Below are 17,032 nucleotides of genomic sequence, written 5' to 3' on the forward strand. Positions count from 1 at the left end.
TTCGGGCAGCGCCCGAGTTTCCAAATGGTCAGTCCACCCCTGATCAATACTAAGGGACAGCACCGGCAGCTGCTATATTTAGGATGACTGTATTCCTCCGGGTGCAGACAACCTCACAGTCCATCCTGGTACCTCAGTCATTCTAAATAGTCAAAACATTATTCTTTGTATAAAAAAGTACACCATTTATTTGCAACATATTGAAGTTAAAAACAACACAAATCCTTGAAAAAATTAGGGTCAGATGCATAATATATTGTACAGTAAACTATCTGAAAAGCGCTTCCATTACCAGTCCCCATATGTATTAAAATGGTTCATTAGTTTTTCTTGATCTTGATTGTTTGGGGCTGGAATATCTCATGCCATCTCAGTCACTTCCTCAGGAGACAGAGAAGATTTTTTTTTTTTTTGCTGGCCCATGCTTGCCTCATAAAAACAACAATGGGATAGTTGCTGGACCGAATTTTTTTACATACTGTACAGTGACCTTTATTGCTAAGGTGTGGAGAGCATTTTGATGCCCTCTGCCTATGCTCAAACTGCTGTTATAACAATGGCTTTCTGGAGCAGCAAGTAAAGCCTGTGTTTTATCCAAGTCGAGAGGGACATCATAAGGCAAGTCAGCTCCAGTTGTGTTTATACTTCTCAGTATACGGCATACCCTTGGCACGATCTGGAGTCAGGCTTGGAGGCCGGTAGCTATAGCAGTAGCGAGGGTCCCACCGACCAGCTGAAAAAATACAGGAGCAGGTCACCCTGGTGGATGACATGTCATCTGAGGCATGAAGTCTAAGTACTAACTGGTATTCACCAGAGATCCTGATGGTGGAGATGGGTTATGCTGCATGTTAATACCAGGTCGTGGTCCTCAGGATTACCCAACCAGGAGGTGAGGAAGCCAGGGTCCAGTAGTAGATATAGCTGTTAGGGATCAAGCAGAAGCATAACCAGTAAACAAGCCAAAGGTCGGTAACAAGCGGTTGCAGGTTGAGATCAAGCAGATGTGTAGTCCAGTAACAAGCCAAGGGTCAGTAAAGAGTGGTTGCAGGTTGGGATCAAGCAGATGTGTAGTCCAGTAACAAGCCAAGGGTCAGTAAGGAGTGGTTGCAGGTTGGGATCAAGCAGAAACATAGTCAAGGAACAAGCCAAGGGTCAGTAAGGAGTGGTTGCAGGTTGGGATCAAGCAGAAACATAGTCAAGGAACAAGCCAAGGGTCAGTAAGGAGTGGTTGCAGGTTGAGATCAAATAGAAGTGTAGTCCAGGAACAAGCCAAGGGTCAGTAACGAGTGGTTGCAGGTTGGGATCAAGTAGAAGTGTAGTCCAGGAACAAGCCAAGGGTCAGTAACGAGTGGTTTCAGGTTGGGATCAAATAGAAGTGTAGCCCAGGAACAAGCCAAGGGTCAGTAAGGAGTGGTGCAAGTTGGGATCAAGCAGAAACATAGTCAAGGAACAAGCCAAGGGTCAGTAAGGAGTGGTTGCAGGTTGGGATCAAGCAGAAACATAGTCAAGGAACAAGCCAAGGGTCAGCAACGAGCGGTAGCGAAGATAAGGATGGCAGCAGGATAACATTAGCAAAATATTGGCTGAGGAGAGCAAAATAATCTGGCAAACAGGAAGTTCATGGGAGGAGCAAAGTGTTCAAGGTTCAAGACTAACAAGGTTCAAGACTAACAAGTTTCAAGGCAGGATCATTCAAGGTATTGTCCAGGGAGTTGCTCAGCATTCCAGGTGGCCCAGCAAGAAGAGACCTTGCCAGACAGAACAGAGGTCCTAGGCTTAGATCCAGGCTCTGGTAACCCTTCTCAGTCCGCATGGACTGTGATGTCCTGTCGGTACTTTTTTCATTAGAGTCCTATTGAATGTAATGACCAAAAATAGAGCCAGGCCAAAGTGTAGGCCTTCATTTTTGTACCTTCTGCATCTCTCCCACCCAACTGTTTGAGCTGTGTCTGACCGTATATACCGCCTGCGATGATGGAGTTTTTTATATTTTAAATTTAAATGTTATTTATTTTAATATTTTCTAAAAGTGTGTATTTTTTCACTTATATAGAATGATTGAGATACATGTATAGACCTAAAGGGGATGTTAATAGCGGTAGTATGTAAAATAATATAAAGGGATGGTGGAACCTTCCTCCACTACAAGTTGGCCATGTTACAGTCATAATAAGTCAAGCAATGCTTCAGTCCAAATGAAAGACTTCAGGCTGAAATACTGTCTGCATCTACTGGGATTATAGGTGCCCTCATGCATGGGTGTACCAGGTCTTGTAATTTGGGCTTTCAATGAACCGTGCGCTCCTATCTGCTTAGAGACCCAAGTGAAATATGGGATGGCACGTTCATGTCCTCTACAGCAGCCAATGGCTACCACAGTGAAGCTGCATTTCTCAGCATTACTAGAGTGTTCGATGACACTTGATGAACACGTAAAACCTGTGGAACTGCAAGACTATGGGGGTTATTTACTAAAACTGCATGGTGCAAAATCTGGTGCGGCTCCGCATAGAAACCAATCAGCTTCCAGGTTTTATTGCCAAAGCTTAACCAGTTGCCGCCCGGCCAATAGCACAAAAGCGGCCGAGCGAGCAGCTCGTCCCTCCGGGTGGACGCATATGGCATCCTTTCAGGCATGCGCACTGCGCCTGCCGGCAGAGCTGCGCAGCGGCGCAATCTGTCACCGGCCACGTACCTCGGACACAGCCGATGACAGATCTGAGTACCGGCCCCATTGCCAGTACCATGTGACCTGCTGTGACCAATCACAGCAGGTCACATGACAGTTGTATACAATGGATGGCTTCCTTTCATACCATCCATTGTATACAAGTGTGTCTAGCTGTGAATGGTCACAGCAATCACATGCACAAGCTGGGCAAATCACAGCCCAGCTGTGTCATGTGATTAGCTGTGGCCAAATCACAGTTAAGCACAAGAAAAAACCCTGAATGAATCGATTTCATTCAGGTAAATGCTTGTTTATAGCAAAGAAATTCTTTGCTATAAGAAAATTGTGTAAAAAAAAAAAATACTGATCACTTCCCCAAAGTAGTACAATGTTACTATGGTAAAAGTATACTGCTTTGGTCATACTTTGGAAATATGAAAAAAAAAATCTTAAAAAAAGAGAAAAAAATCTAATAAAAAATAGTAAAAAAATAAAAAAAAATTATCAATTGTTTTTTTCATACTGTCACCAGTCAGTGTCCCTGATCACCGCCATGCCAGTTATATGATGGTGATGTACTGCACTGGTGACAATATGTAAAAAAAAAAAATAGTGAAAATCATTTTTTTTATTTCTTCAAAAATTATGACAAAAAAATTACAACTTCAAAAAACTCGCCATGCCTGTTATGAAATACGTCAGACTGTCTACTTTGCAAAAAGTGTTAATTTGGGGGATATCTGTACTGTCCTGACATTTGGGGGATATCTGTACTGTCTTGACATTTGGGGGATATCTGTACTGTCTTGACATTTGGGGGGATATCTGTACTGTCCTGACATTTGGGGGATATCTGTACTGTCCTGACATTTGGGGGATATCTGTACTGTCCTGACATTTGGGGGATATCTGTAGCGTCCTGACATTTGGGGGATATCTGTACCGTCCTGACATTTGGGGGATATCTGTACCGTCCTGACATTTGGGGGATATCTGTACTGTTCTGACATTTGGAGGATATCTGTACCGTCCTGACATTTGGGGGATATCTGTACTGTCCTGACACTTGGGGGATATCTGTCCTGTTCTGACATTTGGGGGATATCTGTACTGTTCTGACATTTGGGGGATATCTGTACTGTCCTGACATTTGGGGGATATCTGTACTGTTCTGACATTTGGGGGATATCTGTACTGTTCTGACATTTGGGGGATATATGTACGGTCCTGACATTTGGGGGATATCTGTACTGTTCTGACATTTGGGGGATATCTGTACTGTTCTGACATTTGGGGGGATATCTGTACTGTCCTGACATTTGGGGGATATCTGTACTGCTCTGACATTTGGGGGATATCTGTACTGTCCTGACATTTGGGGGATATCTGTACCGTCCTGACATTTGGGGGATATCTGTACTGTTCTGACACTTGGGGGATATCTGTACTGTCCTGACACTTGGGGGATATCTGTACTGTCCTGACACTTGGGGGATATCTGTCCTGTCCTGACATTTGGGGGATATCTGTCCTGTCCTGACATTTGGGGGATATCTGTCCTGTCCTGACATTTGGGGGATATCTGTACTGTCCTGACATTCTTGGACCTCAAGAAATTAGATTGGCTGCCAGTACTTCAGGATTGATCAATATTCAGATCTATACCATAGTTTGTGAACTCTATAACTTTCCAACAGACTAAATAATACATCCTAATTTGGGTTATTTTCACCAAAGACATGTAGCAGAATACATCTCGGCCTAAATTTATGAAGAAAAATTATTTATTTGCAAACTTTTATAACAGAAACAAAGAAAAATATGGGTGTTTTTTCAAAATTTTTGGTCTTTTTTTGTTAATTTAGCAAAAAATAAAAACCCCAGCGGTGATTAAATTCCACCAAAAGAAAGCTCTAGTTGTGTGACGAAAGTGATAAAATTTTAGTTTGGGTACAATGTTGTATGACCGCGCAATTGTCATTCAAAACGTGAGAGCGCTGAAACCTGAAAATTGGCCTGGGGGCAGGAAGGGGGTAAAAGTGCCCGGTATGGAAGGGGTTGAACAAGCTGGAGTTAGAAGCTGATTGGCTCCCATGCACAGCTGCGCCAGATTTTGAGTGCTCCAATTTTAGTAAATCTCCCCCTTGCCTTCTTACTGCACCCCCAAGGTGGTTTTATTCTGCTGTCCTTATTAATGACATACAAGAAGAGAAGGTTAAAAGAGCTTAATCCAAACAACAAAATGTTGGCTGTTGCCATTTATATATATAAATATGCTACGTAGCCACCGTAGTAGGACCAGGTTTTTGTCCTTCTCTGCTGAAAACATGAATAACTGTTGTGTGTCTCCTGCAATGTCTTGTCCTTGCTGAGTGTCCTTGTGATTGTGAATATGTGAGAACTTTGTGATACCAATCCTTCTCTCTTGGTAGGTGCGTACACGGGACTTGTATGCCCCTGGATGCTCTGACTTACAGCTGTGTGTGCCAAGAAGGCTACAAAGGTGCTCTGTGCAACCAGCAAGCAGAACTCTACAATCCCTGCAAGAACCTTCAGTGCCAGCATGGGCGATGCCAGATCTCTGATGTGGGTGAAGCCTACTGCGAATGTGACAGCGGCTTTGAGGGCGAAGTCTGTGATCAGGGTAAGAAGAGTTCTGGATTTCCTAGCACATACACTCACTGGCCACTTTATTAGGTACACCTGTTCAATTGCTTGTTAACACAATTTGCTTGTCAACCAATCACATGGCAGCAACTCAATGCATTTAGGTATATAGACGTGGTGAAGACGACTTGCTGAAGTTCAAACCGAGCATCAGAATGGGGAAGAAAGGGGATTTAAAGTGGAGTTCCACTCACGCTGTCAAAAAATAAAAGTCATCAGCTACAAAAACTGTAGCTGCTGACTTTTAAAAAGCATCCATTTACCTCTCCCTCGGTCCCGCGGTGTGTCCCTTGCAGCCTGATTCACCGGTCGTCCTGTATTCCTGGAGGCCGGCATCTTCAGTGTGGGCACCCGGCTGTGACAGCTTGCGGCTTCACAGCCGGGTAACCACTGTCCATGCGCGAGTAGCGCTGCGCTTCATGAATGGTCCAGTAGTCTTCTGGGACTTGTCACGTGTCCCAAAAGACTATAGGGAGGGAGGGAGGACACCTTACGCTTCCGATCACCTAGGCGATCAGACTGGAAAAGGGAGCGGGTACCTGTCAAATTCAGGTACCCGTTCCCCTCTCAACCCCCAAAGGTGCCAATCCGTAATGGGGAGTGGGGAAGCAGTCCTTAAAGCGGAACCTCCCCTTTTGGATGGAGCTCCGATTTAAGTGACTTTGAACGTGGCATGGTTGTTGGTGATGCAAATTGCATCATGTGAAGCTTGTCGCCTAAAGGTTGCCTTGCCCTGGGCGATGACAACCCACACTGCACTAAAAATAGTCTGGCTCCTAACTTTTTTAGCTGTGACTTTGAATGTTTCATGGTTGTTGGTGCCAGACGGGTTGGTCTGAGTATTTAAAAAACTGCTGATCTACTGGGATTTTCACGCACAACCATCTCTTGGGTTTAAAGAGAATGGACCAAAAATAACCAGTGAGCTGCAGTTGTGTCGAGGAAAATGCTTTGTTGATGTCAGAGGAGAATGGGCAGTTTTGTTGCTGTGACATTCAGATGGTAAGGTCAGAATTTGGCATAAACAACATGAAAGCTTGGATCCATCCGGCCTTGTATCAACGATACAGGCTGGTGGTGGTGGTGTCATGGTGTGGTGGATCCATCCGGCCTTGTATCAACGATACAGGCTGGTGGTGGTGGTGTCATGGTGTGGTGGATCCATCCTGCCTTGTATCAACGGTTCAGGCTAGTGGTGGTGGTGTCTCGGTGCGGGGGATCCATCCTGCCTTGTATCAACGGTTCAGGCTTGTGGTGGTGGTGTCATGGTGTGGTGGATCCATCCTGCCTTGCATCAATGGTTTAGGCTGGTGGTGGTGTCATGGTGTGATGGATCCAACCTGCTTTGTATTAACGGTTCAGGCTGGTGGTGGTGGTGGTGGTGGTGTCTCGGTGTGGGGGATCCATCCTGCCTTATATCAACGGTTCAGGCTGGTGGTGGTGGTGTCATGATGTGGTGGATCCATCCTGCCTTGTATCAATGGTTCAGGCTGGTGGTGGTGTAATGGTGTGGGGGAGATTTTCTTAAGACTAGCAAGTGTACCTAATAAAGCCGGTGAGTGTATATTGCTCATATGCAATGCGCAGCCTTTACAGCAAAGGAACATTTTTGCCAATTCTTGCCAAATCAGAAGAAATTCGAGCAGTGGGTGGCCCTGCAAGTACCACCTCAAAGAATAAGTGCTGCTATGAAGTGACTGGACTGGCAGCATCTTTTTAACATTACTTCCCCATTGCTCTTTTATTTGCTCAAATCTCAATGGAAATACCTTTTTTTGCACCTTTTTTTTTGCAAGTCACCTTATGACTGCAAAGCTTCGGCAAGTGTGTCTGTCTGCACTGCTGATGGACCTTCATTCTTTCAGGACCAACAAAGCCTTAGAGCTATAGAAAAAAGGTTGGATGATGTAAATGGTCTAAGGATTGTCAGCCCTTCAAGGACAGACATACTCCCCCGAGCTTTGCAGTCACATGACTATTTGGAAAAGATTTCAAAAAGGTTTTTCTGTTGAGTCTGTGAAGGTACTTCTGTATCCAGGTCATGGTATATCTAGTAGTAGTTAGTCACATTCAATTTGATTTGTTCGGTAATAATGAGGATATTTCTTAGCTTATACAAGCCACATCTTCAGTTCTGATGACTCCATCTACATCAAACTGGAACAACCAGCACTGAACAAGGGTGGGGGCTTTTGACACCATCTGTCCTCCACATGTAATGTTATTTTAACATCTCTACCCTGGCTTTTGACAATACACACCTTCAACCATGTAAATTGAAGGATGGACATTTATGAAGCCTTCCTGACACCAAAGATGGGATTTTTTTTTTTTCAAGTCCGCGAACGTGCGAAAAAACAAAAAACCCGTAAGTGTACAAAAAACGTGCCAATGCAAAACCAACACAAAAAAGTGCACTTAGGGGTGTGCTTTGTCCACCACCCTAAGGGGTTGGATCTCTACCCTGATCCCCCGGGACACAAAGCTTCTGACAGGGACAAGGTTCCCATATGGTCCACCTAGCCAAAAGGCCTGGCGGACCCCGTGCCGAAGCCAGCCACCAAGTACTTGGTAAGGGGGCTCTCCCGAAGAGAAAACCCCCTAGGGACAGGGAAGGAAGGAACCAAAAGGCCAGACATCCTCCCCCTAGACTTGAGGTCAGGCCCGTGGACCCACACCCTACCGTCCGGGAGAAAAAAACACACACATAAGTGAAAAAGTGACAAACGTGGGAGGTAAAATAAATTAAATAAATAAATAAGCGAAAATAAAAAAGTGACCGTGCAATTGTGCACTGGCTAGGCCCTGAGGCCCGTAGCAAAAAAATTTCCCTGGACTTAGCTAAAAGGCCGAGCCCTAAAAGGCGCAGTGCAGAAAAAGTGTTTGAAACAGTGACCCTGTGCACGTTTCACACGTTGGGGTCCCACACCCAAGTGTTACTAGGAGCACCCCTGAGGCGACCACTCTCAGGGGGCACTGGTTCATGGACTTTCTGCCTCCCCGGCCCCTGGCCAGACAAGGTAGATCCATTCAAACCAGGAGGAACTGGGCCCCTCCGGTTTTCCAGGGGGAATTACTCCCGGGCCCCAGCAGCCTGTGGGCGCCTCGGTTTCTTTTCCAGCCTGTACTAACCATCAGGACCCCCATCCTTCCAGCAGGAGTACTATACAACCAATCATCCCCGCAAGCAGGAATGATGGTGGAGCACCCCTAATGGACACTGATAAGAACAGATACTACACTTGATCTTAGCCAAAAGGCCGAGAAGCGACCAAAGATGGGATTATATAACTTGACAGAGCAGGTCCACAACTTTCACACCTCTCATTTTGTCTGTAGACAATAACATCTGCCTTTCCATGATGACTGGATCAAGGTGATGGTGGTACCAGGGGCGGACTGACAACTCATGGGGCCCCCGGGCAATAGGGGATCATGGGGCCCCTGTGTCCTTGCCCAAACTCAAAAAAGCCTATGAAAAAAGTACCAGGGGCATCTCATGGGGCCCCCTACTGACCCCGGGTTTCCAAATGGTCAGTCCGCCCCTGGGTCGACATTTGAATATAACTGTTGGGGTGTGTTCCTCACACTCAAAACAGAAGAAGTGTCTTAAAGAAGCTGTGAAACATCATCTACATTACAGAACAAGTCTAGTTGAATGTGACCAACTACTACTAGATATACTTGTCTAGTCCCTGTCTTCTCCATCATATGTCTGAACCATTGGTGCTTGTAACATGCTTCCCCTGCATGTCTCTGAAGATTCTCATTCATCCAGGTCATGGTGTTGTAGTAGTTGTTGGTCACATTCAACTGGACCTGTTCTGTAATGTTGAAGACATTTAATAGCTTCTCCAAGCCACTTCTTCAGAAGTGGCTTGGTAAGGTATGAAATGGTTTTCACATTATAGAACAGGTCCGGTTGAATGAGATTAAGTACTTTCTGAAAGTGCATGGAGGAGCTCCAGGCATACGATGAGCCTGCTCAATAGCGAAAAAAAATTTGGAGTAGGCTGAATTACTAAAAACATTCTGAGTTCTTGTTCAGCAAAGTCAGGAGGGTCTTGTCCTCCGGTTACTTTGGGGAATGTTGAGGTTACGCCATCTATTTCTATTCCCAGTGTCCTCAGCTCTAGTCTCATGGGATTTTACCTTAACAGACAGTGTATGCAATGCTTCTGTATGTTCCTTGGCAGCATCTTCCACAAACCCCATGTGCTGCTCTGTGGCAGATAAACGAGTTCTGATTTTGTCCAAATCACATCTGATCAGACCCACATCCGATTACAGATGATCATTCTTGGTCATGAGAGTGGTTTGGCAGTATAGCCAGATCTAGGGAGGTGCTGGGGTGGTCCCCCCAGATTTTAGTTGTGCCCAGGGACAGACTGACCAGTTGGAAACTTGGGCACTGCCCGAGGGCCTGGGGTCAGTAGGGGGCCCCTTGAGATGTGTGCTAACTAAACCCCTGTTATAAACGCATACTGTTAGACAGGTTAATTCGGTTGTTAGCAAGCTGGCTGGCAAGTTGTCCAAGAACATTGTTCTCTCCCCCTTTTTTTCACTATGTGATGCCTGTTTATGTGTCCTTGCTTCATAAGCCAGTTATAGACTTGGGCGGGTGGCCACTTTTATGCATGTTTGAGTTTTTGGTACGTGGGTGCACTAGGGCCCTGGTTGCCATTGTGCTACATGCTGGGGTCCAGTGCACTCCTTTGCCTTTAAGAGGGGTGGCTCCCTCAGGTCCACCTGCCCTTGATCTATCCATTAAATGCATGTGCCTCTACTATGGGGACTCATAAATTTTAGAGTTAGGACCACAGATGATCAGGGTGCCGTGTCGTGGCTCTGTGGCTTACGTATGTATTTGCAAATGTGTGCTAACTAAACCCCTGTTATAAACGCATACTGTTAGACAGGTTAATTCGGTTGTTAGCAAGCTGGCTGGCAAGTTGTCCAAGAACATTGTTCTCTCCCCCTTTTTTTCACTATGTGATGCCTGTTTATGTGTCCTTGCTTCATAAGCCAGTTATAGACTTGGGCGGGTGGCCACTTTTATGTATGCGGCCCCTTGAGATGCCCCTGGTACCTTTTTCATAGGCTTTTTTGAGTTTGGGCAAGGACACAGGGGCCCCATGATCCCCTATTGTCCGGGGGCCCCATGAGTTGTCAGTCCACCCCTGGTTGTGCCCCCCCCCCAAAGCCAACCCTAACCTTCCACTATACTGCCCTAACCTGCTACTTGCTGCCCTAATCTGAAACTATACCACCCCAATCTGATACTTTCTGGCCCTCCTGCCACTATACTGTCCTTGACTGATACTATACTGATCTCAGTTATGCATTGTGTGGGAAGGAGGACCTCTTCTGCCTGTGCCCAGGCTGTGTGTAGGGATGGGAGAAGGAGCTGTGCCCCTGTCCTTTGCCCTGCCAGCATTGTCCTCTGCCCCTCTTACATTTATTACTGCACCCCCACATCGGACAGGCTAGATGCGGCCCTGTGTGGCAGGTGTTTATTGCAGCCATAAATCAGCCTGTGTCCCTTCTAAGGCCTCGGAGTCAGTCAGTGTTGCCATGTTAGATGTGAAGACTGCAAGCCCAGGGGGTGTAATGGTGGAACGGATTGTGCCTGAGGAGCAGATTGTACTCACAATTAACTTGCCCTTTGTAATAACCTCAGCACTATGGGGGAATTCGAGGAGACAGCGGTGGTGGTCATATATCAGTCCAGCATGAGGAGAAAGACTATTATTTGCATAGGCATTTGCTGCCTATAATTGCATATAGGAAGCAGAGTTCCAGATTCAAGTGTCCGCCATCTTGGACACACCCTGAGACTAACTACCACTGGATGTATTTCCATTGAGATGTATGCAACAAATACAAGAGCAGTGGGAAGGCAACATCAATGGGTAGTGTTCCATTTTTTTTTTTACTGCTTGGGGAGGTGTCCACATAAAAAATTTTTCCATGGGGCCCTGTGATTTCTAGTTACGACCCTGGAACCTAGTAAGCCTTTTATGAAGAGTTGTATTTGTTTCACAACAGGTTTATTGAATTTTTCCAGCAGAGTATATTGAAATGGCACAAGAATCGTAATATTCAGACTGTAATGGTAACAAAAAGATCGCATTAGCCATATTATCAAAAAGAGAGCAAATAATGTTTACAGTGTGGTGGGCTTCATAGTGCAGAAAGGCTTGGGTGGTGGGTTCATAGCCTTTTGGGTGCAACGAATATCGCCATGTGCATGGTTGGAGGGAATGCGTATTTTAAGGATGTATCAACACAATGAAGGGGTAGAGAAAAGGACAAAGATCAAGAGGGGAAGGCTAAGTACTAGGGCAGGGGTGTCAAACTCCTTTTCATTGCGGGCCGCATCAGCTTTATGGTTGCCCTTAAAAAGCCAGTTGTATCTGTAAGACTAGATGTGCCCAGAGCAGGGTGCCCCCGTTACAGTAGATGTCACAAGCCCTCCCACCATCAGAAGTCAAGAGTCCCCCACTCTGCTTTACATCACAGCGCACCCCCATTACCTTGTGCTGCTGCCAAGAAGAAGCTGGGAAGCAGAAAGTGCGGGGTCTGGAGGAGGACCAGAGGAGAGCTGGAGTCAGTGCTGAGAACAGGGGAGGTGGAGGTGAGGGGGAGCTGTGGCTGCACAGAGAGGGACAGAATCTGTAAGAGGAGTTCTGTCCTCCTCTCTGCTGCCCACTGCTGAGACGGGGCAAAGACGAGCCTCTCTGTGGATGCACAGAGAAGCACAGGATCTAGTGGAGGAGTTCTGTCCTCCTCACTGCTGCCCACTGCTGTGGCAAGGTGGGGCAGAAATGAGGAGGGTGCCACAGCTGTGGGAGTGGTGTGAGGGTGACAATAAATGGTCTGACGGGCCATACTCGGCCTACGGGCCTTGTGTTTGACACATGAACTAGGGAGAGAATAGTGGAGAGGGCTAGGGCGGAGGTAGGCAACCTGTGGCTCTCTAGCTGTTGTGGAACTAAATTTCCCATGAGACATTGCAAAATTGACAGTTACAGTTATGACTTGCTGAGGCATGATGGAACTTGTAGTCCAGCAACAGCTGGAGAGCCGCAGGTTGCCTACCCCTGGGCTAGGGGAATATGGGAAATGGGGTAGGTATAGGAGATCCCATGAGGCCCAGCCTATAGCAGAGTCCATGTAGTGGATAATTATAGCAAGGAGGGAGCAAGTGCCTATTATAGTCCAACCATGGGCTCCTAATCTTCTGATATTTTGCATGAACAGGGGCAGACTGACTATTTGAGCACCCAGGGTCAGTAGTGGGCCCCATGAGATGCCCCTGGTACCTTTCATTGACTTTTTCATAGGCTTTTTTGGGTGTGGGCAAGCACACAGAGGCCCCATGATCCCCTATTGCCTGGGGGCCACATGAGTTGTCAGTGCGCCCCTGTGCATGAGTATCAGTCAGTATGGAGGTTAGCTTTTCATGGTCCCCATAAGTCTTCGGCAAAGTGTATGGATGTGCTTCTCCAAGCTCTGGCTAGAGTTGGTCAGGCTGCAAGAAACACAAACCCCGCCATCTTTGCTTCGGGTTTGTTCAGGTGTGGCCAGTACCCGGACAGCTTTGGCTAGCACCCAGGTCAAGGAATGCGGAACTGCGCCTCCTCCACCACTGTTAATGGTTTTACTGCCCCCCTGCTTTGCTGTGGCCAGGTCTTCTTCTCCTCCTGCCCACCCCTTGTCCTGGGCCTAGGTGTGGGATTGATGGTCTTTCCAAGGGTGAGGATGAAGAATTGTATTTGTTGGACTGTTTTTATTGTATTTTGCGTGGATCTCCGCAGCTGACAGAAGAGAGAAACACGAAAGCCTTTCCTTACAATGAATATTTGACGAATTGTTATGTTTCAGCGACAGATCAGCTTTAATTACACGCTCATTAACCAGAAATGATTGCCGTCTTAATAAAGAAAACATAAACACAATTAACACTTCACCATTTCACACGTTTTTTTTTTTTTTGTTTTTTTTTCTCCTTTTCTTTTCACGCAGAGTCAGAGTGTAGAGGGGAGCCCGTCCGGGATTACTACCAGGTGCAAAGAGGGTACGCCATTTGCCAAACCACGCGGGTGGTGTCTTGGGTGGAGTGCCGGGGCTCCTGCCACAACCAAGGCTGCTGCACGGGGCTACGCATGAAGCGCAGGAAGTACACGTTCGAGTGCAGCGACGGATCCTCCTTCGTGGAAGACGTAGAGAAGCCAATCAAATGCGGGTGCTCCCAGTGTATGTAGGATCTTGACGGACTGGATTTTATTTGCCTAGATCATATCACACACCGGACACACGCGAGAAGAGAAAACGAAAAACGGACAATGACGTGATGTAAAACTGGACTTTGCTTCCCCATTCAGATGTGTGAAAACATCTTAATGTCTGTGGCATCTATAAAAAAAAACAAAAACAAAAAAAACACAAAAAAAAAAACACAAAAATTCTATGTATACCTACTACATTGAGAGACAGGCACACATACTGACTGGTTGTATAGTGTTGTAATGTTTGGGAGAGGTATAGAAGGTATATATGTAGAGGCTTAAAATGTGTAGATAGAGATTTTTTTAAGAAAACACAAAATGTATTTATACACAATGTGGATAGATTTACACGGAGTTCGAAGGAAGCTTTATGGGTTTTGTTTTTTTTTTTGGTTTTTTTTTTGGTTTTTTGTTTTTTTGGAGTTAGAACAATTTTTGTAACCATTGTGACAGTATTGCAATTTTTTTTTTTTTTTATTTTATATTTGTATAGCTCAGAAAATGTTCTACAGATATACTTTCCTGTTCTATAACTTCTCCTTGGGGAAAAAAAAAAAAGGTATAACGTAGCGGGGGCGTCACATCGACTTCATAAAGCACTTTCTTTTGTCTGTGAAATTCAGCCGAATAATGTTTTGGGGTTTTTTTTTTTTGTTTTGTTTTTTTTTTTTTCATTAATTTAGAGATGCGTGTTATGTAGCGTTATATCTGCTTTTCAAAAAAAAAAAAAAGTTTAATATATACCAGCAGCTTCCATTAAAAGTGGTGAGGTCGCCCCGTGGCGCGGCGGAAGCAGGCGTTCTGTGGGCTGCGATGAAAGTGAGTTTTGATAGGCTGTGTACCCATTTTGACGTTAGTCGTTCCTAGCCGATGGAAAAGCCGAACGTTTGCTTCATCCCCCCACACAATGGCTGCCTCCGTGCCTATGGAGGACGGCGGCACTTTAAATGCGAGCGATCTCGAACGTAAACGTTTATCTCATCAGTTCTGAGTGTTACAAGTTTGGACTGACCTCTGAATCGAAGTTATAGACAAAATGTAAACCTTATTTTAGAAAGAAAAAAAAAACTTTTCATACAATTTTTTTTTTCTGAGATGCTCTGTGGACTTCTCTTGTTGTATTTCCGGTTCTGATCATTGGCTTGGCTTTGCTCTTGACCTGCTTTTGAAGAAGTATTTTTCCCGTCGCACATCTACAGATCACGGTGTTTGAATTACACGGCGTGCCATAAAGTGTTTGCTGTTCAACCTGTGCCATCCAACTGCATATGAATCGAATATCTTCACCTTACGCTGCACATTGTTGGAATCGTTGCTCTGTGAAGCGGGGGTCTCCAAACCTTTCACTAGGAGGGCCACATGGTATATCTTTGAAAATATTTGCGGTTTGAAAGAAAAAAAAAAACAAACAGTTTTTATAAATAAATAAGATCCCACTTACAACAAGGTGCCCTTACATCAGGGTCCCTATCAGAGTGACCCCTTACATCAGGGAACCCATCAGAGTGCCCCCTTACATCAGGGAACCCATCAGAGTGCCCCCTTACATCAGGGTCCCTATCAGAGTGACCCCTTACATCAGGGAACCCATCAGAGTGCCCCCTTACATCAGGGAACCCATCAGAGTGCCCCCTTACATCAGGGTCCCCATCAGAGTGCCCCCTTACATCAGGGTCCCCATCAGAGTGCCCCCTTACATCAGGGTCCCCATCAGAGTGCTCCCTTACATCAGGCTTCCCATCAGAGTGCCTCCTTACATCAGGGAACCCATCAGAATACCCCCTTACATCAGGGAACCCATCAGAGTGCCCCCTTATATCAGAATCCCCACCAGAGTGCCCCCTTACATCAGGGTTCCCATCAGAGTGCCCCCTTACATCAGGGAACCCATCAGAGTGCCCCCTTACATCAGGGAACCCATCAGAGTGCCCCCTTTTATCAGAATCCCCACCAGAGTGCCCCCTTACATCAGGGTTCCCATCAGAGTACCCCCTTACATCAGGGAACCCATCAGAGTGCCCCCTTACATCAGGGAACCCATCAGAGTGCCCCCTGATATCAGAATCCCCACCAGAGTGCCCCATACATCAGAACCACCATCAGAGCCCCCTTTTATATCAGGGTCCCCATTACATCAAAGACCTCCCTTTTATCAGGGTCTGTATCAGGTCTCTTACATCAGGTTGTCCACCAGAGTGTCCCTTTACATCAGGATCCCCATCACAGTGCCCCCTTACATCAAGGTCCACACCAGAGTGCCCCATTACATCAGAATCCCCATCACAGTGCCCCCTTACATCAGGGTCCCCACCAGAGTGCCCCCTTACATCAGGATCCCCACCAAAGTGTCCTCTTACATCAGGATCCCCATCACAGTGCCCCCATATATATGGGTCCCCACCAGAATGCCCCCTTACATCAGGGTCCTCACCACAGTGCCCCCTTACATCAGGATCCCCATCACAGTGCCCCTTTACATCAGGATCCCCATCAGAGTGCTCTATACATCAGAATCACCCTTCGATTCCCTTTTACATCAGGATCCCCATCACAGTGCCCCTTTACATCAGGATCCCCATCAAAGTGCTCTATACATCAGAATCACCCTTCGATTCCCCTTTACATCAGGCTCTCCATCAGAGTGCCCCTTACATCAGGGTCCCCATCAAAATCCCCCTTTCATCAGTGTTCCCCATCAGAGTGCTCCATACATCAGAACCACCATCAGAAGCCCCCTTAAAATCAGTGCCTCCATCATTTGGGGTCCCCTCTTATATCAGGGTCCCCATTAGAGTCCCCTTTTATATCAGACATCCCATCAAATTCCCCATTACATCAGAGCCCCCCTTATATCAGGGTCTCCATCAGAGTACCACTTTATGTCAGGTTCCCATCAGAGTCCCTATTACATCATAGTCCCTACTTATATGAGGCTCTGCATCAGAGCCCCCCTTTATATTAGTTTATATCAGGGTCTCCTATCAGAGTCCTTATTACATCTGAGCCCATCTTATATCAGGGTCACACCTTATATTGTGCTCTTCATCAGAGATCCTCTAACATCAGGTCAAAGAGTACACCATAGGCATCCTCTGCTGGGCTGAATTCTAAACCTGCGTACATTGAGAACATGCTACTGACCATAGCTGTGGGCCGGATCTGGCCCATGGGCCGTAGTTTGGAGACCATAGCTGTGGGCTGGATCTGGCCCATGGGCCGTAGTTTGGAGACCATAGCTGTGGGCTGGATCTGGCCCATGGGCTGTAGTTTGGAGACCATAGCTGTGGGCCGGACCTGGCCCATGGGCCATAGTTTGGAGACCACAGCTGTTAGCCAGATCTGGCCCATGGGCCTTAGTTTGGAGACCACTGCTGTAAAGGATTCATATTTCCAAGTGAAT

At 46.3% G+C, this 17,032-nt stretch overlaps 1 protein-coding gene and 1 pseudogene across 1 annotated transcript in view; one reads left to right on the forward strand and one right to left on the reverse strand.

Annotated features, from left to right (window-relative positions):
- Nucleotides 1–14,790, forward strand: part of SLIT1 (slit guidance ligand 1) — a 615,356-nt gene extending 600,566 nt beyond the window's left edge. The window contains exons 36-37 of the mRNA XM_089662084.1: nucleotides 5,107–5,318; nucleotides 13,370–14,790. Coding sequence (XP_089518210.1) covers nucleotides 5,107–5,318; nucleotides 13,370–13,608 — 451 coding nt within the window. The 3' untranslated portion in view covers nucleotides 13,609–14,790. The remainder of the gene's footprint in view (nucleotides 1–5,106; nucleotides 5,319–13,369) is intronic.
- Nucleotides 8,466–8,613, reverse strand: LOC149436077 (U2 spliceosomal RNA; annotated as a pseudogene).
- Nucleotides 14,791–17,032: the final 2,242 nt, after the last annotated feature.

This window comes from Staurois parvus, unplaced genomic scaffold (assembly GCF_062004578.1).
Source record: "Staurois parvus isolate SC_StPar_1 unplaced genomic scaffold, SC_StPar_1.0 ptg001428l, whole genome shotgun sequence".
NCBI lineage: Eukaryota > Metazoa > Chordata > Amphibia > Anura > Ranidae > Staurois > Staurois parvus.